This window comes from Bos indicus, chromosome 22 (assembly GCF_029378745.1).
Source record: "Bos indicus isolate NIAB-ARS_2022 breed Sahiwal x Tharparkar chromosome 22, NIAB-ARS_B.indTharparkar_mat_pri_1.0, whole genome shotgun sequence".
Lineage (NCBI taxonomy): Eukaryota > Metazoa > Chordata > Mammalia > Artiodactyla > Bovidae > Bos > Bos indicus.
The window spans coordinates 49,400,290-49,422,947 of NC_091781.1; the positions used below are offsets into that span (position 1 = coordinate 49,400,290).

At 40.0% G+C, this 22,658-nt stretch overlaps 1 protein-coding gene across 13 annotated transcripts in view; it reads right to left on the reverse strand.

The window, feature by feature from the left end:
- The window catches only part of DOCK3 (dedicator of cytokinesis 3), a 304,126-nt gene that overhangs the window by 107,755 nt on the left and 173,713 nt on the right, over positions 1–22,658 (reverse strand). For 12 of the 13 annotated variants that reach the window (XR_011563033.1, XM_070776617.1, XM_070776613.1 and 9 more), the window contains 3 exons: positions 7,916–7,997; positions 2,698–2,758; positions 1,357–1,504 (listed from right to left, as the gene is read on the reverse strand). Coding sequence is in view for 12 of the 13 variants with exons in the window: in XM_070776617.1 (XP_070632718.1) it covers positions 1,357–1,504; positions 2,698–2,758; positions 7,916–7,997 (291 nt within the window). In the remaining variant the exon portion in view is untranslated. The remainder of the gene's footprint in view (positions 1–1,356; positions 1,505–2,697; positions 2,759–7,915; positions 7,998–22,658) is intronic. The other variant, XM_070776621.1, reaches the window with a different exon arrangement.

The following is a 22,658-nucleotide window of genomic DNA, read 5'->3' on the forward strand; positions in this document are numbered from 1 at the left end:
AAAAAAATGGTATAGATGAACTTATTTGCAAAGCAGATATAGAGACACAAATGTACAGAACAAATGTATGAATACTGAGAAGAGAAGGAGAGTGGGATGAATTGGGAGACTGGAATAGACATATATACACTATGGTGTTAAAAATAGGTAAGTAATGGAAACCTATTGTATAGTACAGGGAATTCTACTCAATGCTCTGTGGTGACCTAAATGGGAAGGAAATCTAAAAATGAATGGATATATGTATACGTATAACTGATTGACTTTGCTGTACAGCAGAAACTAACACAATATTGTAAAGCAACTATACTCCAATAAAAATTAATTTACAAAAGAATGCTTTTTCCTACTCTGGCTATGTTTACATTTACTTAATAAAAATATTAATATTCTGGGAGGAAAAGAAACTCACTAGACCCACCACTGATCATGTTTTCAGCACTATGATTCATGCTTGCATGAGTGCTAAGTCGCTTCAGTCATGTCTGGCTTTTCATGACCCCATGGACTGTAGCCCACCAGGCTCCTCTGTCCAGGGGATTCTCCAGGCAAGAATACCAGAGTGGGTTGCCAAGCCCTCCTCAAGGGAATCATGTAGACCCAGGGATCAAACCCATATCTCTTATGTCTCCTGCATTGGCAGGCGGGTTTTTTGCCACTAGCGCCACCAGGGAAGCCCGTGATTCATGCCTAAGTCTCTAAAGCAAAGACAGATATGTTTGGATTCTGTACTACTACTCTTTGTTTTTATTTTATATTGCTTAATAAGAGTCAGGAGGAGATGCACTGCTTCTGTAAGGCAGAGCCCTTGGCTGCTGAACACTGAAAATAATGCCATGCCTGGCTGGTGACTTACAGATCGGTAGTGGCAAAAAATGAAGAGTAAAGCCTCAGCTTCTCAGAGAAACTGGCTTTTCTTCTAGGACAGGGCAACCTGACTCGTGATCATTCTCTGAAGCAATTTACATCAGCAGCCAGCTCAGTTACAACAGCATTAGACACAGAGGAGTCTTTGACAGCTGAAACACAGGCGAAATTAGATTATTAGCTTCCTGTAAACACATACTAAGGCTGGCTAGTCCTGGAGAGAAGAGGAAAAGTGTATCAGACCTTTACTTCAGGATAGAAAGTTCCAAGTTCAGCTGCTTCAGAAGCACCTAGGGAGCTTATTAAAAATGCAGTTGCCTGGGCCCATCCCAAACCTTAGATGGAAATCTTTGCATTTTCCAAAAACTCCCTGTCCTACATATCCGAATGAGTTTGTGTCCAGCAAAGCTTGAGAGCTTCTGCTCTCAGGGGCAACGCTGGAATGTCTTATGCTGCAGATCATCAATATCTCTGGTGTTCATTACTCACGTGTAAACCTTAAGAACAAAATCCTTTTCTTCCTTTAACTCTGTGAGTGACTGCAAGACATCCAGGACACTGAGGACCGCACAGCCATATGGTCGCCGGTAGTGCAGGTGAGCAGGGCCCTTCTTGGAGTCATTCAGGAGCATCCGGCCTGAGGCACAGCAGAAAACACCAGTCAAGACTGGGAACTCCGTGCTCCTGTAAGGCATCACTGAACTGTCATTCAAGGATGCCAGAGCTATAGGTACCTTAGAGATCCTCTAAATTGGAAGACTAAAGATGAAGGGAGCCATCCAAGGATGCAAGGATATTTATGCAGAGGAATGACAAACAGGCCTTTGGCCAGTGCTTCTCCCCTGCACCACATTCCTTACTACCTGTCTCAACACTAACAGTCCATTTATTAATCATATGAGAATGAAACAGTGATTTCATGAATTTCTTAGAAAAACCACAGTGCTAACAGATTTAAACTTCTTGGGTATATTAAGGATACACAATTTAGTGTTGTAGCTGCCAGGTAAAAGCTATGTGTTCACAGATAAGGAGGACAATATACTGTTCTTCCATCCAAAGCTGCTCCTGAACCACTGCAAGAGCAAGAGCCGTATGGGAGCTCGCTTGTCCTGCTTACCAAGGCTGTGCTTACAGTGGCAAGACTTGCAAATGCACAAGTCAACAGATGCTTTATTATACACAGCAAAACAAAAGGCAAAATACAGCAAAACAAAAAGCAGTAGAGCAAAAGAGCTGTTTTGTTGGCCAAACAAGACATGCCAGAACTCAAACCTATGAAGGAAGAGTTGGTCAGGTATTGGCCCCCAAATTATGTCATAAACTTGAAATAAGACTGGGCAAACAAACCACAGGTAGCAAAAATCTTGGATCGGGTAGAAGGGAGATACCATCCATCTCATGTAGTAATGATGGTAACTCTAATTTTGTGAAAAAATAGCAAAGACACATACTTTTGGATACAAAACACAGCAAAGGCTATTCACTACCTGTTAAGTTGGCAACCCATTATAAGATCCCTGAGGTAGAGGGCTGATCAGAGGCAGAACATTAGATGGAGCAAACGTTAAAAAAAAAAAAAAAAAAAAGACCACTTCAAATAAAAAATATGGGTCCAAAAACAAACAGGGAGCTGAAAATGCTTTCATTTCTATCAAGTTCAGCCATTACTAGCAGCTAAACTTAAGGTACAGCTACAATACAAGCTGGAGTTAATCCTTAGATCTGAATTAAAAGGCAAGCGCTCAGGAGAAGACAGAGGTCAAACAGTAGATACTTATCCCACGTTGGGCTGGTCTCAGTCAGGTGACTGGATAAAGTGGACCGTACCTATTCGTATCACATGGGCAACTATATATAAATCTCTCTTCATATCCTTGCTGCTCAGATCCTAAGAAAAGAGAAAAATAAGTAAAGTAAGGCAGTGAATATACAGAAAATAATTAAAATTAAACTTTGAACCTCATAATAATTGCTTTTGCTGCTTTTAGCCTATGTTATAGATTGGAGAAGGGGTTTAAGCACAAATAAGCTAAGTGTTTATAAGATTCCTATAGTGAAAGTTTGTATATCTTAAATGTCTTTGAAAGTTTATTACATTTACAGTATTTTTTCAGCTCTTATTTAGACCACCTATCTCTTAAAGTTCTCACATTAGAAATCTTCATGACATTGGCTTATCCATGTTTATTCTAAAATCATGTAAGAACAGCTTGTAACAAAAGAAATTCCCAATGTAGAAAAAAAAGGGAAAACACCAAAAGGCTCATTAATGACAAATTCTTAAAGTCTACTCTCTATTAACTGTACATTCATTCTGTTGCCCACACACTAGATATGTTCCCTTGAAAATAGACTACTTTGGTTTTAGTGAAACCTCAATAATTAGATCTCCCATTTCTAAATTTAGATATATATAATTTATGCTGAAGTATAAAGTGAATGGAATTTTATCTGGAAAATTTTAAGGGCTTCTTTTAATTAGACATTTTTAAAACTGGAGTTACATTAATAAAAATAATTTTATGCATTATTTATGTTGAGAACACATTTTGAAATAGAGTATTTTTACACTTTAACACATTATACTTGAAGTAATAAAACTTCCTTTAATATACATTGTTTCTGACTTTCACCAGGTTATTAACTCACTGCTCACTCCCAGCCATTGTTATGAACGATGACTGAAGGGGTAACCTCTATTTTAATGGGACAGTTTCCCATGATTTCCCTTTTGCTTCCAGGGAAAGTTCCCTTAGTTCCATTTCCTTCTCATCTTTCATCCTTTGTTTAGTCCCACATGCTTGTCTATTTTCAGTAAGGCAGTAAAACAAAAGATCAAGCAGCAATCATGACTGTGCATGAGCTCTGAATCCAGAACCACCATGTTTGCTGTATGTTTATACCCTGTGGCAGAGTTAGGTCTATGCCGAGGCAAGCAAGGCATCTAAGTGACAAAATTTAAGGTCTCCTTCTCAGGATCCTGTGCCTTGCTTGCTTCAGCACAATCCCAGCTCTGCCCTGTAGAGTGGTCCTGAACATATGAAAGAAAAGGAGGCCTTAGAACTTTTAGATATTAGATGGTCATAATATTTTGCCAAATTCTTGATGGAATAATGAAATACACTTACAATGAAATGGGTTACAAAACAATTCAACATAAATTGGTATTTCTGGAATCACAAAGATACATTTTTGCATGAAAGTTATCTTTTGATATTGAAAAATGATGTTTCAGACTCCATTTTAATAACTCCTTTAAAGTGATATCTTCAAAACAGTAGTATATATTTTGACAAATATTAAGATGGCTACTAAATAACAAATAATGAAATTAAAAAATAAATTACCATTTTATGGGAATTGAAACATACCTATTACTGAAAGATCACATTTCAAAGTAAACTGACCTTCTACACAGCCTAGATTTTATTAATCCAAACTATCAAATAACTGGTATAATTCTAAATCTCAATATACTTAGAGAATTCAAGCCAATTACCAAAGATGACCAAATACTAACCAGACGGGTTGTACCCAAGAGCATGGGACCTCTCCCTTGATTCTGTTGAGGTGAAGAAGATAAAGAAGCCTAAAATATAATTTACGGTATTTTCTGAGTGGCTGGGTAGGGGTTCTTTCTGACCATTTTGTACATGGTACCCAGAACTCTCTGTGGTGTTTATTTGAGGTCAATAAAAATAAAATGATAATACTCAGTATCAGAAAATATTTTAGGTATAATTATTTGCTGAGTTCCACATAATTTCATTGTCAAAATTCAACATAATAGCTACCATATTAAACATAAGAGCAACATTAAACACTTTATCATAAAGTTATTAAACATACACTCTCTGATACTAAACATACACTCTCTTGATACTAAGTACCAAGTGTGGCTATCCATGTCACAAGGCCTGAAAAACCAAGATAGGAAGAGAGGTGACTCATCTACCATTCATCTGGTGAGCAGGGTTTGAATTTAGATATACTCACTGGATCATACCCTCTGATCCTACAACTAAATAGCTGGTTCCCAACCACCTGGTGGGTAGAAACGACAGTGACTCAGGGATCAGCATCTTGGCTCAGTCACTAAGGTTCCACTTGAAACATAGAAAAGTCAATTTACTTTCCTATGCCTGGACTACCCTTTTTCTGAAGAGACAATGGAATTTACAAATATAAAACACAGCCAATTCATTCATTCTTATGCTGCATAAAAGGAGGCAATATTTTAATAAATGATGTTATTATGCTAATAATTAAGTCCATTCTTAATTCCAAGAAGTCACTACCTAAAATTCTATTTTGAAGTATGAAAGTGTATAAATAAATGGAAAAAATGTAATGCCAACTAAAGCAGGGAAAACGATACAAGTTCATTCTCTGAGTTAGTCACTCAAAATATAATAGAAAATAAGCATTATTAATTTATTTATGTAACAAGTGATTAGTATTTGCCAGCCACTGTGTGTGAAGCATTGGATATCTGGGCTTCCCAGGTGGCGCTACTGGTAAAGAACCCGTTTGCCAATGCAGGAGACAAAGCAGGCTCGATCCCTGGGTGGGAAGATCCCCTGGAGGAGAAATGGCAACCCACTCCAGTATTCTTGCCTGGAGAATCGCACAGACAGAGGAGCTTAGCAGACTACAGTCCATGGGGTTGTGGAATAAATACAGACACGCTCTCTTGTGCTCATACCACACAGCCACTGTTAATCATGAAAGTCATCAAAGTCTTCCCTGTATTAGACAATCATAAATGCATGAAACACTTCCTTCTTGGATAAAATTCTTCCTGCACAGGAAGCTCTGAAATCTAACCTGGTCAGAAAAATACAGGATTTACCAAGAGCAAGACTGTGTATGGATAAACATGACTGTCTGTAATACGGCTCTGAGGTAAGCTTAAGTAATCCTGCAAAAGTGCTCCATTTGTACGATTCCCTTTTCCTAATGTTAAAGTAAGCTAACAGGTTGGCACGGACCACAGATGTAGCTGCATTTTCTTGCGTTTCCTCTGAAACTCTGTTAACACATATGCCAATCTGGAAAATTCCTTTGGCCCACAGGAGGAACTCAAGCCTTGGATAATCAGAAAATAGTTTCTGTCAAAATTATTATTTCATATAAGCTTAAAGTAAAACATAAAAACCCTGGTTGGGACAATCTTGCTCAAAACTCTTCTGGGCTTTGAAAAAATTCCTCAAATCATTTTCTTTTTTTTAGTATCTTAAAAAAAAAATCCAGGGCTGTACTTCAAAGGGAAGTATAAAAGTAGATATTTTTAGCAACCTTGCGCCTTCCCATTGTGGCAGAGTAAGAGCACATCCTATGTGTTATGTGCATCTCTGATTTATAAAGCTGGAGCTACAGCTTAGGCCTCTAGGCTCATACAGATAATTAAAATGCTGTTAAATGAAAATTTTGATTTACTGTAATTACATTCAAATATCTTCATAATTAAGTTCATTTTTCAAGAGACAAGGACTGCGCTCATCACATTCAAGGACAGCATGCACGCACACACACACACACACACACACACACACACCTCTGTTCCCACAATGCCAAGGAACAAGGAATCGCCAATTTCTTTTGCGGCTTTAACCAAACAATATTGGAGAATCAGGATCTAAAAAGACTCCTAAGGTTACTGAGACATTCTAGACAGATGGGTGTCTCATCTCATCCTAATCAGGTTTAAGACAGGCGGCCGCAAGGAACCAGCTCCGTGTTCAGGTGTTCTCACATCACGCTCTCTCCTCCAATATTCCAACCTACATCCCATTACCTGCAACTGGGACTCTTTCCCTTGTTCTTCTCCAACTGAAGACAGAGCACTGATCTTTCCAGGCTAAAAGGTCTCAGTTCCCTTAGCCATCTTCATGTGTCTGCTTTTCTTGCTTTCTCTTCCTGTACTATCTCCTAAGCTTTGAATGCTGACCTCAAGAATGTACAAAACTTCGTTTTAGCTTAGCTAGATTTATAAATCCTTCTGTACATCTGGAGTACTTTCAATACAAGTTATCCCTGTAGAGTGGCTTTTGATTCTGCAGTAATGTTGTAGTAAATGAACAAAAAATTCAGGTAAACAAATCCAATTTTATCTCTCAGAGAAAGTCACATATCAGAGTCCTAGATAAATCCCATTTGTGTTTGGTACACTGGTAAGGTTTGAGACACCTGACTGTTACCTACCCATCAACCATGCACCACACACAAGGGCAGTGGCACTGTGACACCCTGCACTCAACGAGTTTTGATGTATCTCAGTATCACTGAAACAGATCAAAGAATCTGTGACAGTCAAAAGTGGCTAAAAATTGTGACAGTCTTTTCTTCTTAAGCAAATAAATTAACTGAAATAAATAAGGCTGGGCAGTTAAGTTTCATAACTGGGTAAAAAAATTAGTAAATCGGAATCAACTTGAAGAATACAAAAGACAATATGATATTGTGATGTTTAATACTTTTCAATAAGCAGGTTACCAAGCCTTCTCTGAGCTGATGGATCCATGATGTCAGAGAGCACGAATAATAGCATGGTTATTTAGAAAAAACTAAAGTATGGATCATGGCATGAAAAGACTTTGTTTGGTGTCTGAAAGAGGAGGGCTATTTAGTCTGTCTCTCTTTTTATAAACTCTTTTTTTTTTTAATTAAAAAAACTGCAAAGCTGTAAGTTTGGTGGATGCCTTGAGAGAAACTATACTTACACATCAGAGAAATCCCCAGTGGTCTTGAAGAATAGAAAGAAAGACTGTTCTCAAGTTTTAAGTGTCTACTATATTAAATTGCATCTAAAATGCACATAGTAAGAGGTACTTGTATTTTTTTAAATAAATTCAATTAAAAACTGGAGCTTATTTCAGTTTTCTTAAATATTTCATTAAAACCTGATAGACACATAAATCAAATTCTATTCTCACCAGTGTGTGGGGAAGTAAGAATTAGTGCCTGTTTCCAGGGCAACAATATCCACATAGCAGGACCCTAGTTAGAGTCAACAGCAGAGAAGGGAAAGAGAATTTGCACATACTGTAAAAAGGGCACACATTCGTTCTATCTTCTCTGGGTTCCTTGGCCCACCATTCTTGTTCAGTCTCACCAGAAACCGCTCACTGAAATGTAGGAGAGAGAGAGACAGAGAAATGTAAGGGACTGCATGCTCCAGAACAAATAAAAAGGGCATTCATAAAGAGACCCTAGACACTTTCAGGACAGCCCATTAGAGAAAAGCAAGGCCAAAAGTACATGTCCAGTGGCAGGAGACTATCTTTCTTGCCAAGCAGCATGCAATAGACACAACAAACTGCATCAGAGATGCTGCTGTCTACCTGCCAGTTATGGCTTTTCTCTCCCTAAAGGTGTGTGTTCCCCGAGGGCAGCAATGAGGACTGTGTCTTGTATTCTTCCCAAATACCCTCAAAGCTCTGGCATAATAATAAGCCCATAAGAAGCAAACACATTCTTTGATGTGAACACTCAGATCATCACAAAAGGATCATAACACTAGGTCTGAAAGAGTCTACATTACCCAGTTTACATCTTACCACATAACCTTTTGAGAATCATTTTAGAGTGAAGAAAAAATGTTACAGGGACTTACAAACACTTAGGTGAAAAGCAAAAAAGAAGAAAGAACGTATGGTAATTATAAAGATGTACTCAGAATTCAATAGGGCCATTAATATATTTTATTTCTCAAACAATATAGGTTAATTCTTGAAGGAAATTATTGAACTGAAAAATGTTAGAAACAGTGTTTGCAACATCTGGAGAAATGTCTCCCTGCTCTCTTACCTCTTTCCTGCCTGTGCCTAGGGTCTCATTCCTATCTCAGCATCCCAAGGTTCTCTACCAATTGTGGCAGGAAAACTGAGTCATGGCAAACACAAAGTATGTGCTTCTAAAAGTAATTTGCTTCTCCTATGCCCAGCGTCACGTACTCATTGCATGTGTCAGATATCAGTAAAAGGGCCAATACTGAAGCATTGGACTAGAATTATAAGATAAGCTATATCAAACGCACAGGTGGCTTAACTTGTTCACTTATTCACTTGTTCATTTAGCCAATGAATAGTCATTAAGTTCTCTGTGCTAAGCACAGGAATACAAATATGAACACAAATGTATACAGGGCACTTTTATTCCTAGAGCTCATGGTCCTGGTAGGCAGCTAAATGAGCAGACATGAAGTTAAGAAAAGATCTGAGCCAGATGTAAATTTGAGATTCTTAAGCCAGGGAATTAGATGGGAATAGTAGGGTGCATGCACAGAATGAAAGGGAAAAGGGGCTCTGGACAATCCTGAGAACACTGACATAAAAGAAATAGGTAGAAGAAGAAGAACTTGCAGAGTAGACATGTCGGATCAAAAAGAAAAACAGAAGAAAAATAAGAAGAGTGGTGGGCTGCTGTATTAGTTAGGGAAAAGAGTATCTGAAAGAGGGGGTGGGGGGATCACTGAGGCCCAAGGACACTGAGAATCACATGAGACAACAAAAAAATAGTATCCACTGGATGTCATAACAGAGATCACTGGTGATTATGGCAAGAACCCTTTTTGTGGAATGATAAAGAGGCTTAGTGTGAGAGTAAGAAAGAAGGAAGCGGAAACAGTGAGTCTAGACCGCTCTTTGAAGACATGAAGATGTGGAAGTGATAAGCTTTCAGTTAAATGGGCATGTTGAGGTGAGGGAGATCTTTGTTTAAAAATGTGGTAACATATATATTCAATTAATTTTCAGTATCAAAATTCAGTGAGGGAGAACAGCAGTTTCAAAAATGGTGCTGAACAATCCATATTAAAAAACTGAACCATGATCCCTGCTTACACGAAATTAACTTGAATTTATCATAGACCTAAATATTAAGAGCTAAAAACTATAAGAATACACACAAGAAAAATGAAACAAGTACCTTTGTGTATCTTGTTCACATTTGTTTTTCTATATTGAGCACACAGTAGAAAAATCTTTGTGATCTTAGATTATTAAGCAAATATTATGAATCAAAACAAAATAATAAATTGGACTTAACTAAAGTTAAAATCATCCTCTCTTTGAAACACACTGCTAAGAAAATGAAAAGACAAGCTATAGACTGGGCGAAAATATTTACAGACTACTCTAAGAAAGGACTGTACTGAGAACATATAAAGTAATCTCAGAACTCAATAAGTAACAACTCAAAGATGGACAAAAAATCTGAATATACCTTTCATTAAAGAATATACAGGGATGGCAAATAAGCTCAAGAGAAGCAGGGGACATAGATCCCTGGTTCAGGAAGACTCTACATGTTGTGCAGTAACTAAGTTCGCATGTCATAACTACTGAGTCTGTGCTCTAGAGCCTGGGAGCCACAACAGAAGCCACTGCAATGAGAAACCCATGGACCACAACTAGAGAGTAGCCCCCACTTGCTGCAGCTAGAGAAAGCCCATGTTCAACAGCAAAAACCCAGTGCAGCCAAAAATAGATAAATAAGTAATTTTAAAATTTCTTTAAAAAGGACACCATCAAGAAAGGGAAAGATAATTCACTGAATGAAAGAAAATATTTTCAAATAATACATCTGATAAGGGACCCGTAGAACTTTTACAACTCAATAATAAAAGAACTTAAATGGACATTTCTGTTTAGAAGATGAACAAAGAGCCAATAAGGATATGAAAAGGTGTCCAACATTATTAGCCATTAGGGAAATGCAAATTAAAACCACAATGAAGGCACTAGTTCACTTCTACTAGAATGACTTTAATTAAACAGATAATACCAAGTGTTGGCAAGAAGATGGAGAAACTGGAACCATCATATAATGCTAGTGGGAATGTAAAATGACATAGCCACTTTGGAAAACAGTCTGGTGGTTTCTCAAAAGGTTAAACATAGTTTAACGTAGGATCTACCAATTCCACTTCTCAGTATATATTTACAAGAGGAATTGAAAATATATGGCCACACAAAAAACTACATGAACATTCATAGCAGCATTTTTCATAATAGCCAAAAGATGAAAACAACTGAACTATCTACCAACAAATGAATGGCTGAATAAAACATGGTAGGTATATCCACATTGGGTTATTATTTAACCATAAGAAAATAATGTATCTTCACAATTTGTGAGAGTCAAAATGACTGTTTTTTTTTTCATTTCAAAGAGCCCTAGGTATAAATCAAATTATTTCCTGTTTTGCTGACTTCACCAATGGGTATGATAGATAAATGGTGCTTTCTGTTAACATTCAAACTATTTGAAGGCAAATATCTATCCAATGTTTCCTAATTTGGCAACAGCTCTTCTGCAAAAGAAGTGGTCAATATTGCTGGGACATATGGTATTAAACACAGTTAGGTTTCTGTCCTCCAGGACTTCTCAGAGTCTTGAAATGCTATTATGTGTTGAAGTATCAATGGGACAGGTGACCTTTGACCCCACAACCTGCCTCTGCATAAGACCGTGGAATCTGTATGGATACAATTTGGTAAAGGCTGAGTGAATCTATTTGCCAATCAGAGGCACAACTCCTCATATATCCTAAAAGTGGGAAAGGAACTGTGGCAAAAAGAGTAAAATTTATTTAGAAGACTTTACAAACATCCACACCTCTATATGAGAGCGACAGGTCAGTTTTCTCTGGGTAAAAAAACTCTTATTTCAAGAGAAAAAAAAAAGAGATGGTTAAATTCTGATTCTTTAATAAGCAATGTTATAACTGTTCTACATTTACTTGTCTTTATGATGAGCTATACATGAACAGTATATTAAGCTACATTAATTTCATATTATTGAGCAACTTCTTACAAATGAAATCCATAATTTGAATCTGTGGCAAGTCTAATAGTCTTAATTTTAAGATCATTTGCTTTTATGAGAGTCCTAATTCCTGGGTGGTAGTGCATTTCACACATTTTTCCACTGATGGTAATTCATGCATCCCCACAGCGAATGTCTGATGACCAACAATGAGGAGGTAGTCCGCGCCAGGTGCTGAGGCAGGGACAAAGTCTTATTCCTGAGGGAGGCTATTTCCTGAAGACTCTGCTTTGGAAATACAAGCATGCACCTCAAATAAATTCAGAGGAATTCTCACAGCTCTTTCAATGTAATCTTCACACTTCTTCACATTGGCCTCTGTGGAAATGGATGCCAACCACTTAGCATCTCTCATGATAACTCCCCAGGTGCTTGAAAGCAGCAAGTGGCCCCAAGGCCATACTACATGGCACAACCCAACAGATTAGGAAATTTCTAATCTTGCCTCACAGTTGCAGTTGCCAATTTAGATCCTTGGTTTTATTTCTCAAGTTCTTCAAGTTTTCCCACTTCATTCTAAATCACAGAGAGTAGAGATGCATAAAGGGATTTCATTAAGGTAAATCAGTGCTGCAGTTTTCAAATTTATTTTTAGTACCAACTTTTCCCTTCTTTTCAACAAAACCTTACACTATTCACCAACACATGAAAAATTTAATAATAGAGCTACTTTGGTTGAATCAGAGGCAGAGAGAAGGGATAGGAGCAGGAATCCTCCCTACTTAGGCCTCCCTCCTAACCACCACCTGTGCCTGAGACACATCAGGGCTCCAAAGAATATTTTTATACCTCCTAGTACAATTCAAGAGTTTTTTCCAACCTCCCTCTCTCCTTTTTATTCTTTCAACAAGCATTCACGAACCCCTACCATGTTCCAGAATCTAAGCAAGAAGATAGAAATGGAGAAATAAAATGTTCCCTGTCCTCAAGGCTCTGAGTCTACTGGGAGAAGGAGACACAGAACAAAAATGACAACACAATGTGAGAATTCTATAATTAACTGCACAGAAATGGGCTGACAAGCTCCGATGGGCTGAAGACAGGCTGCCTGCGAGATACTGGGACACCTTCTGGCAATACTGCTAGACTCTGAGCATTTGGTAAGGGAAAGTTACAAAGGAAGAGAAGGGGATTCCAGGAGAAGTGTGCACCAAGGCAGCTTGATGGTGGGGAAGTAGAAGAGGGCACTCGAGAGCTGGGGCATGTTGGGCAATGCAGAGAGGACAAACCCACGGTGTGGATTACATGTGAGGGTTGTCCCCCTTGGCCATCACAAGGTGTACCTCCCAGTTTATTAAAAGTGCAGATTCCTGTGCCCCATCCCAGATCTGGATCAGAATCTCTAGAGGGGAGGACTTTTGGAGGGAGTCCAAGAATTTGTATTTCTAAAAAGGTCTCAGTTGGTTGTCAGGATTAACAAGTTTGGAAAACCCCATTATGGGCCTTACAGGAGCTCTGAAAGTTAAACTATGAGAAGCAATGTTGATCTCATAAGTTTTTAGCATGATCACTTCAGCCACTGTGTGGAAGGCAGGCTTGTGACATAGAAAACACTCTAAAGACAGAGAAGAGCAGCGCTGGCAAGTTACAATGCTGTTCTGGGGCTGAAGAAAGGTGAAACAATGTGAGGTATACTTAGATGACAAAGCTGACCAGATGGAGCAGTTAACCAAATGTGGTAGTGTTGACCAGAGAAGGTACAAGGAGGAAGATATAAACTTCAGACCAGTTCAGTTTAGTTGTTCAGTCATGTCTGACTCTTTGCAACCCCATGAACTACAGCACGCCAGGGCTCCCTGCCCATCACCAACTCCCGGAGTTTACTCAAACTCATGTTCATTGAGTCATCTCATCCTCTGTCGTTCCCTTCTCCTCCTGCCTTTAATCTTTCCCAGCATCAGGGTCTTTTCAAATGGGTCAGTTCTTTGCATCAGGTGGCCAAAATTTCAGATAAGCATGCTGAATTTGAGGTCTCTTGGATATGCAGGTGCACAAAAAACAGGCAGCTGAAAGCCCAAGTGTGAAGCTCAGGGAAAAGGTGTGGTAGGGGCATATAGCCCTGCACTCAACTTGCTACAGCAGCAGCTGTTAACAGTTGCCACTTAATGAGTGTCTTTTGTGTACCAGGCATTGTTTAAAGTGTTTCTTTTCTTGCCTAATTACATTTAATTCTCATAACAGTTATTTCACCTCTGGAGAAACTGAGAGTCAAAGTTTCTGACTTGAGATAAAAAAGCAGAGTGGTAAAGTTAGAATTCAAATCTAAAGCTCTTTGACTTCCAAGCCCATGCTTTATCTGTATTTCATCTTATGAAATGAACATCGAAAAAAAAAAAGTGTGTGATGGAAGGGAGGAGGGGATTGCTGGGCAAATATATCTGGGAAATGCTGCAAACCACATCCTGTCCTAAAGATGAACTGAGAGTGTCCGTGTCACAGAGGCCCCCAGAGGGGCTGTGTGAATGAAACCCAGCTAGTGCCAGGATCCCAATCACCCACAGGGGGCACCTGACCCCTCCGATTAGAAAGGCCATTCCAAGCCCCCACTCCAGCACTCCCGGTGGCACTGAGTCTCTTTGAGGTTCATGGCATTCCCACCCAAAAAACTTGGAGATCAGAGGGGGCAACACTTTGTCAGATTTGGAACAAGCAGAGGCTCTTGAATGACAATCCCAGAAAACAGATTCTTTTCATTTTCTCTAAAGCAAAAGAGACACATGAGTAAATCTGTTATCACACAGTCTCAAAGTTACAATAGCGTTTCTATAATTATACAGGCCCTACAGGGTCTTTGGCCTTTCCAAGTGGCTCAGTGGTAAAGACCTTGCCTGTCAATGCAGCAGAGGCAGGAAATGTGGGTTTGACCCCTGGGTCAGGAAGGGCTCCTGGGGGAGGAAATGGCAACCTACTCCAGTATTCTTGCCTGGAAAATCCCATAACAATCCATAGGGTCACAAAGAGTTGGATATGACTGAGTGACTGAGCACACATGCACGCACAGGGTCTTTAGAAATCATGAACTCTCAACAAAATGAACTCAATGGTAATTTAATTATCAGTTACACAGGGAGCTACAAACAGTTGTTTTTACTCTAAATGATTTACGCTCTCACCCGGGGATCAGGCTTCCAATTTTAACAATGTGCTTAGTCGCTCAATCATGTCCAACTCTTTGTAACCCCGTGGAATGTAGCCCGCCAGGCTTCTCTATGTGGATTCTCCAGGAAAAAAATACTGGAGTGGGTAGCTGTTCCCTTCTCCAGGGGATTTTCCCAATCCAGGGATTGAACCCAGGTCTGCCGCATTGCATGCAGATTCTTGACTGACTAAGCCACCACAGAAGCCCAAGAATACTGGAGTGGGTAGCCTAAACCTTCTCCAAGGAATCTTCCCGACCCAGCAATGAAACTGGGGTCTCCTGCATTGCAGGCAGATTCTTTATCAGCTGAGCTACCAGGGAAGCACCAATACAAATTTTAAAATAACAATGTTAAAAATAAAAATTTTAGGGATTTCCCTGGTAGTACAGTAGCTAAGACTCCACACTCCCAAAGCAGAGGGCCTAGGTTCAATCCCCGGTCAGGGAACTAACCCCACATGCTTGCAACTAAGATCTGGTGCAGCCAAATAAATAAATAAATATATATTTTTTAAAAAATAATAAAATAAAAAAATAAAAAATTTAAAACAATAATGTTAAAATTAACAGTAAAAATTTTAACAATTAAAAATATGTAAATGAACATATGAGGCTGAAGTGAGGGTGAGACTCCACTGACAGGACAGCACAATGCGGAGTCAGCTCATCTCTGCCACCTCCAACATTAAAGCCGTAATACTTCTGAGGAAGGTGTACCTCTCTATGTGAGAAAGCCAGGGGGCAGAGGGTTGGCCCTGCTTTCTTTATAATTTGCTAATCACACCTATGGGGACTAAAGAAGCCCCGCACTTTTACATTTCTCAGCTAAACGTCAAGCAGTCTGAAGTACTGTAGAAAAGTAATCATGATGTCAAAAAAGCAATGTTAAAATAGTAGGTGCCACGAGCCACTCTCATTCTATCTTCCAGATCTTGCTTCCCTCCTCCCTCATACTGATAATCTCTGGTTCTGGGATTTCCCACTCTTTGTTCATGATGTGAACATTATTGTTCTTTTAAATTTCATTCCTTTACTCATGTTTTTCTCTGATTAGCATAATATAGGATAAGAGGAATATATATTCATAAGTGAAAGAAAATCATAGTATTTGTCTAAGGTTTTTCCTGGTCTGTCAAACAAAACACACACATACACACACACATCTACAGATTTGGCCTGCTGTACCTACATAAGTCCTCCAGTTAAAGATAACAGAATACATATTATTTATACTTATTAACTTGTTCCTGTCACTATTTCTGCTGTTTCTGTGCAAATGAAGCAAAGTCTTACAGTTCACTAGATCATGAGGGAGTCCTGATAGGAACAGCAGACCTTATAAAAACCAAAATAAACATATACAGAAGAAATAGAAAAACCTTGATTGTTTCTTGAATGGAAGCTAGAAAACTCAGCCAATCTGAAAACTAAATAAATATTTTTATCTGTCAGACATTTTACTAGATATTTTCTAGGCTTTTAAAGTATAAGACTGAGAAATGCAGAATAATCTCAGGAAACAATAGCAAATAAAGATTTCATACGTACTAAAATTTTGAATGAAGTGTTTGGGAACTTTAATTTTTTTTAAAGTATAAGATAAGAACGGTGTTCACTGCACTATGTCAAAATCTTTCTTACTTTCCCTTAATACTGAAAAACTGATGATATGTTTAAAAACAGTATTACAGTGACACAGCTGACATGGTATAGAGACAAGACTACAACTTAAGTCTGGATTCTTCAAGTTCAGTTTAGTCACTCAGTTGTGTCCAGCTCTTTGTGACCCCATGGACTGCAGCATGCCAGGCTTCCCTGTCCATCACCAACTCCCGGAGCTTGCTCAAACTATGTCCATCGAGTTGGTGATGCCATCAAACCATCTCATCCTCCGTTGTCCCCTTCTCCTCCTGCCTTCAATCTTGCCCAGCCTCAGGGTCTTTTCCAATGAGTCATTTCTTCTCATCAGGTGGCCAAAGTTTGGAGTTTCAGCTTCATCATCAGCATCAGTCCTTCCAATGAATATTCAGGACTAATTTCCTTTAGGATTGACTGGTTTGATCTCCTTACAGTCCAAGGGACTCTCAAAGCCTATACTAATTCCTGTAGTCAGTTGTCTTTCATGATACATATTTAAATAGCAAAAATAATATTCAATATTGATCAAAAAGAAATAAACCAACTTAAAATTAGTGCATCTCTAAATATTATATACCTAGGAATGTACACAAATGGATATATCTGAGACCACAAAGGACCTTCTCCTTGGTCTTCCTCTCTTGTGTCATGTCTTGCCCTCCTCTTGATATCCTGTGCACACAGATTAAGTCTACCCTGCACAGCCAGTTCACCAGATCACTCCCACCAGGATTTATGCTGTGCCATTATAATATGGTACCCACTAGCCACATGTAGTTATCCGTATTTAATTAAAATTAATAATATTAGAAACGGTTCTCAGTTACAGGTCATATTCCAAGTGCTAAACAGCCACATGTAGTTAGTAGCTACCTTGCAGACCATAATGTTCTGCCATATATAGAACATTTATATTGTCGCGATGGCACCCCACTCTTGCCTGGCAAATCCCATGGATGGAGGAGCCTGGTAGGCTGTAGTCCATGGGGTCACTAAGAGTCAGACACAACTGAGTGACTTCCCTTTCACTTTTCATTTTCATGCATTGGAGAAGGAAATGGCAACCCACTCCAGTGTTCTTGCCTGGAGAATCCCAGAGACAGGGGAGCCTGGTGGGCTGCCGTCTAGGGGGTCACACAGAGTCGGACATGACTGAAGTGACTTAACAGCTTAGCAGCAGACAGTTCTATTGCATAGCACAACTCTTTAGGCTTGGGGGAAGAGGTGGTCACTGAGACAAAGGGCTCTGTACGACTGCATAGCAGCATTGTTCCAAAGCACAAAATTGTAATGCTGTCAACAGTAGGGCCAGGATACAGAGCTGGGGTTTTGGGGTTGAAGGAAAGTTGTTCAGAGGGCCATATTCAGGAATGGCAGTCCTCTGGGCAGGCATTCCTGGTCTCAGAAATGGCTATGTGAGAGGCAAGTAGACTTCTGAAAGTGTAGCAATCAAACAGCCAGATGAGGAAGTCTACACAGATGAGCTGGACCAAAATTTTGTGAGCCAGGAGTATAGGACCCAAGTGAGGCAGTCTGAGATGTCAATGGCCAGGGATCTGGGACAAGAGTCTAGAAGTCAGAATATAAGGCATCACCAGTGAGCACATTCCATGTGGTCTGCCCTTTGGCCCCTTCTGAACTTTTCATTGAGAGTGGGGCAGCCTTAAATCCAGATGTGTGCAGAGAGTAATCTGCAGCTTCATGGAAGATTTGTTCTACCTGAGCTTAGGGTTGGTGCAAGACAATCATACTTGTGCAGACCTGAACTGGGGATTTGGGAGCTTCTGAGTACTCTAGTCAGTACAGGCTGCATATTATTTTTAAGTAAATACAGTCTCTTCTCTGCACATAGAATGTTGCACCAGTTGGTACCAATTCACTGCACAAGTTAAGACAGGCCTAGTCATCTCTACAAAAAAAGATCTTCACGACCAAGACAATCACGAACGTGTGATCACTCACCTAGTGCCAGACATCCTGGAATGGGAAGTCAAGTGGGCCTTAGAAAGCATAACTACGAACAAAGTTAGTGGAGGTGATGTTATTCCAGTTGAGCTATTTCAAATCCTGGAAGATGATGCTGTGAAAGTGCTGCACTCAATACACTAGCAAATTTGGAAAACTCAGCAGCGGCCACAGGACTGGAAAAGGTCAGTTTTCATTCCAATCCCAAAAAAAGGCAATGCCAAAGAATGCTCAAGCTACCATACAATTGCACTCATCTCACACACTACTAAAATAATGCTCAAAATTCTCCAAGCCAAGCTTCAGCAATATGTGAACCGTGAACTTCCAGATGTTCAAGCTGGTTTTAGAAAAGGCAGAGGAACCAGAGATCAAACTGCATAGAAAAAGCAAGAGAGCTCCAGAAAAACATCTATTTCTGCTTTATTGACTATGTCAAAGCCTTTGATTGTATGGATCACAAGAAACTGTGGAAAATTCTGAAAGAGATGGGAATACCAGACCACCTGACCTGCCTCTTGAGAAACCTGTATGCAGGTCAGGAAGCAACAATTAGAACTGGACATGGAACAACAGACTGGTTCCAAATAGAAAAAGGAGTACGTCAAGGCTATATATTGTCACCCTGCTTATTTAACTTATATGCAGAGTACATCATGAGAAACGCTGGGCTGGAAGAAGCACAAGCTGAAATCAAGATTGCTAGGAGAAATATCAATAACCTCAGATATGCAGACGACACCACCTTTATGGCAGAAAGTGAAGAGGAACTAAAAAGCCTCTTGATGAAAGTGAAAGAGGAGAGTGAAACAGTTGGCTTAAAGCTCAACATTCAGAAAACGAAGATCATGGCATCCAGTCCCATCACTTCATGGCAAATAGATGGGGAAACAGTGGAAACAGTGTCAGACTTTATTTTGGGGGGCTCCAAAATCACTGCAGATGGTGACTGCAGTCATGAAGTTAAAAGACGCTTACTCCTTGGAAGGAAAGTTATGACCAACCTAGATAGCATATTCAAAAGCAGAGACATTACTTTGCCAACAAAGGTCCGTCTAGTCAAGGCTATGGCTTTTCCTGTGGTCATGTATGGATGTGAGAGTTGGACTGTGAAGAAGGCTGAGCGCCGAAGAATTGATGCTTTTGAACTGTGGTGTTGGAGAAGACTCTTGAGAGCCCCTTGGACTGCAAGGAGATCCAACCAGTCCGTTCTGAAGGAGATCAGCCCTGGGATTTCTTTGGAAGGAATGATGCTAAAGCTGAAACTCCAATACTTTGGCCACCTCATGCAAAGAGTTGACTCATTGGAAGAGACTCTGATGCTGGGAGGGATGGGGGGCAGGAGGAGAAGGGGACGACAGAGGATGAGATGGCTGGATGGCAACACTGACTCGATGGACATGAGTTTGGGTGAACTCCGGGAGTTGGTGATGGACAGGGAGGCCTGGCATGCTGCAATTCATGGGGGTTGCAAAGAGTAGGACACGACTGAGTGACTGAACTGAACTGAGTCATCTCTGGCCTGCTTGCCAAGGTACTAAAGGGTAATCCAAAACACAGACATAGTCAGAGTTTGCCTTCCTCATTTATTTTATGTATTTCCTATATACCAAGGTGGGCCACAAACTAATGAGCATCTTCTGAAGCCCAGGCCTTTGGGAAACATATCCAGGTATCTTCTCCTGTGTTCCGTCTCTAGGACTCTGACCTCCAGGCCAGACTATCTACCATCAAATACATATCTCCTGCAAACATACCTTGAACTATATGACTTCCTGTCTTAAAAAGGAAACTTTCAGTGGTGTTTCATCTCTCCATATAAAACCCATAATCCTCCACTTATTAATCCAGGTCTTGTGGCATTTGTCCTCTCCCTGCCTTTCTAGGTTCCCCTATTTCCATCAACACATCTTGTTTCTGATCAGATAAGCCTGCTTGCCTTTCCCTAAATTACTATTTTTTTGCCCACTGTGTCCTCTCTCCCCCCTTCTCTACTGCTGCTCAAACCTGCCTAACCTTTGAGGCCCAGCTCAAATGTGTGGTATAAAGGTTTCTGTGACCCAGCAGTCAGAAGGGACCTGTTCCTCAATATCTAACCATTTACACCAGTGATTCTGATGGGTTAGTATTAGAGCTGGTTGTATGTTTATGTGGCACCTCTTCTGTACAGAAAAGAATTAACATAGCAGGCCTGAGACTGCTATCCTTAGAAAGGCCTGCTGGCAAAGTTGGCCTCTGGCCAGCATCTGGGATCTGACTCTTGTCTTGCAGTGCTCCCAACACTGTGCCTAGACTTTTTATGTGAACAATATGGTTTATACTGAACACTTGCTTCCCTTCTGGGCATTTTGTATATGCTAAACAAAGGGTTCTTATACAACCAAACCCCCAAAATGTTGGTTGCTAGATCTCTAGTGGGCTTCCTAGGGCAGAAACACTGCACATCTGTCACTGCATTTTAACTAGAAATGAGTATTTGAAGACAATGCTCTGTGTGACCCCTAATGTGATGGAGGGAGCATTAGGAGCCTGTGTGTGGAGTCCTTCAGACTCTACCTGGTTCTTCTTCCTAATAAGCCACCGGTGTATCCTTACTCCATTGGTATAATAAATATCAGCCACAAGTACAACTCTGAGTCCCATGAGTCCTTCTAGTGAATGAACACTGGGATTGTCCTGGGATCTTCAACACATCCTTTAAGTCCAATGTCCTTGTCTGTAAAGCAGCAGGGACTGTGCCTCCTACATCTCTGCGATCCTCAAGGAATTGAGCACAGAGGTTTAATTTCTAGATACTTGACTTTAATAACTTTAGAAGGACTATACAATTAAAACACCAAAGTAGCTAAGGGCAAAATGAAAAATAATAAAGGGGCAGTTTTCCCCAAAGGCTCCTGTCTATATACACACAGCTTTTCCCTGCTTTAAAGGCTCTCATGGGCTTCACAGCAATAAATGAGTATTCTGAATGTACCCACTGCTGCCACAGGGCTCTGATGACTTCTTAGTTTAATGAAATCTCTCTACCATCTTGCTACTCAGCTAAAAAGAGACTCTGTCTATTGTTCAAGCTAACAGAGACTCTGTCACTTTAAGTCCCAGGGGAGGGTAGCTGCTAGGTACCCAGCAAAAGCAGGGCCTCTGCGGCAGGGAGAATCTCTGCAGTGGCCACAGACCTCTATTTGCCTTTCCTGTCTTTCAGAAGCCCATCTAAAGCACATAAAAACACTGATATTTGGACTCAAGAGCAAAGTTCTGACATGTATGATAACAATAATAATTATGAATATTTACTGAGATTTACTGTCTGCCAGGGCCTGATTTAGGGACTTCACATGAAGCATCACCATGATGATGCAGAGATTACTATTTCAGAGTTTGAGGACATGGAAGCACAGACAGGTTAAGCAGCCTGGCTTATTTGGCAGCACTAAAGCAAAGGAGAAAAGGAAAGATATAAGCATCTGAATGCAGAGTTCCAAAGAATAGCAAGAAGAGATAAGAAAGACTTCCTCAGTGATCAATGCAAAGAAATAGAGGAAAACAACAGAATGGGAAAGACTAGAAATCTCTTCAAGAAAATCAGAGATACCAAAGGAACATTTCATGCAAAGATGGGCTCGACAAAGGACAGAAATGGTATGGACCTAACAGAAGCAGAAGATATTAAGAAGAAGTGGCAAGAATACACAGAAGAACTGTACAAAAAAGATCTTCATGACCCAGATAATCACAATGGTGTGATCACTCACCTAGAGCCAGACATCCTGGAATGGGAAGTCAAGTGGGCCTTAGAAAGCATCACTACGAACAAAGCTAGTGGAGGTGATGGAATTCCAGTTGAGCTGTTCCAAATCCTGAAAGATGATGCTGTGAAAGTGCTGCACTCAATATGCCAGCAAATTTGGAAAACTCAGCAGTGGCCACAGGACTGGAAAAGGTCAGTTTTCATTCCAATCCCAAAGAAAGGCAATGCCAAAGAATGCTCAAACTACCGCACAATTGCACTCATCTCACATGCTAATAAAGTAATGCTCAAAATTCTCCAAGCCAGGCTTCAGCAATATGTGAACCGTGAACTTCCTGATGTTCAAGCTGGTTTTAGAAAAGGCAGAGGAACCAGAGATCAAATTGACAACATCGGCTGGATCATGGAAAAAGCAAGAGAGTTCCAGAAAAACATCTATTTCTGCTTTATTGACTCTGCCAAAGCCTT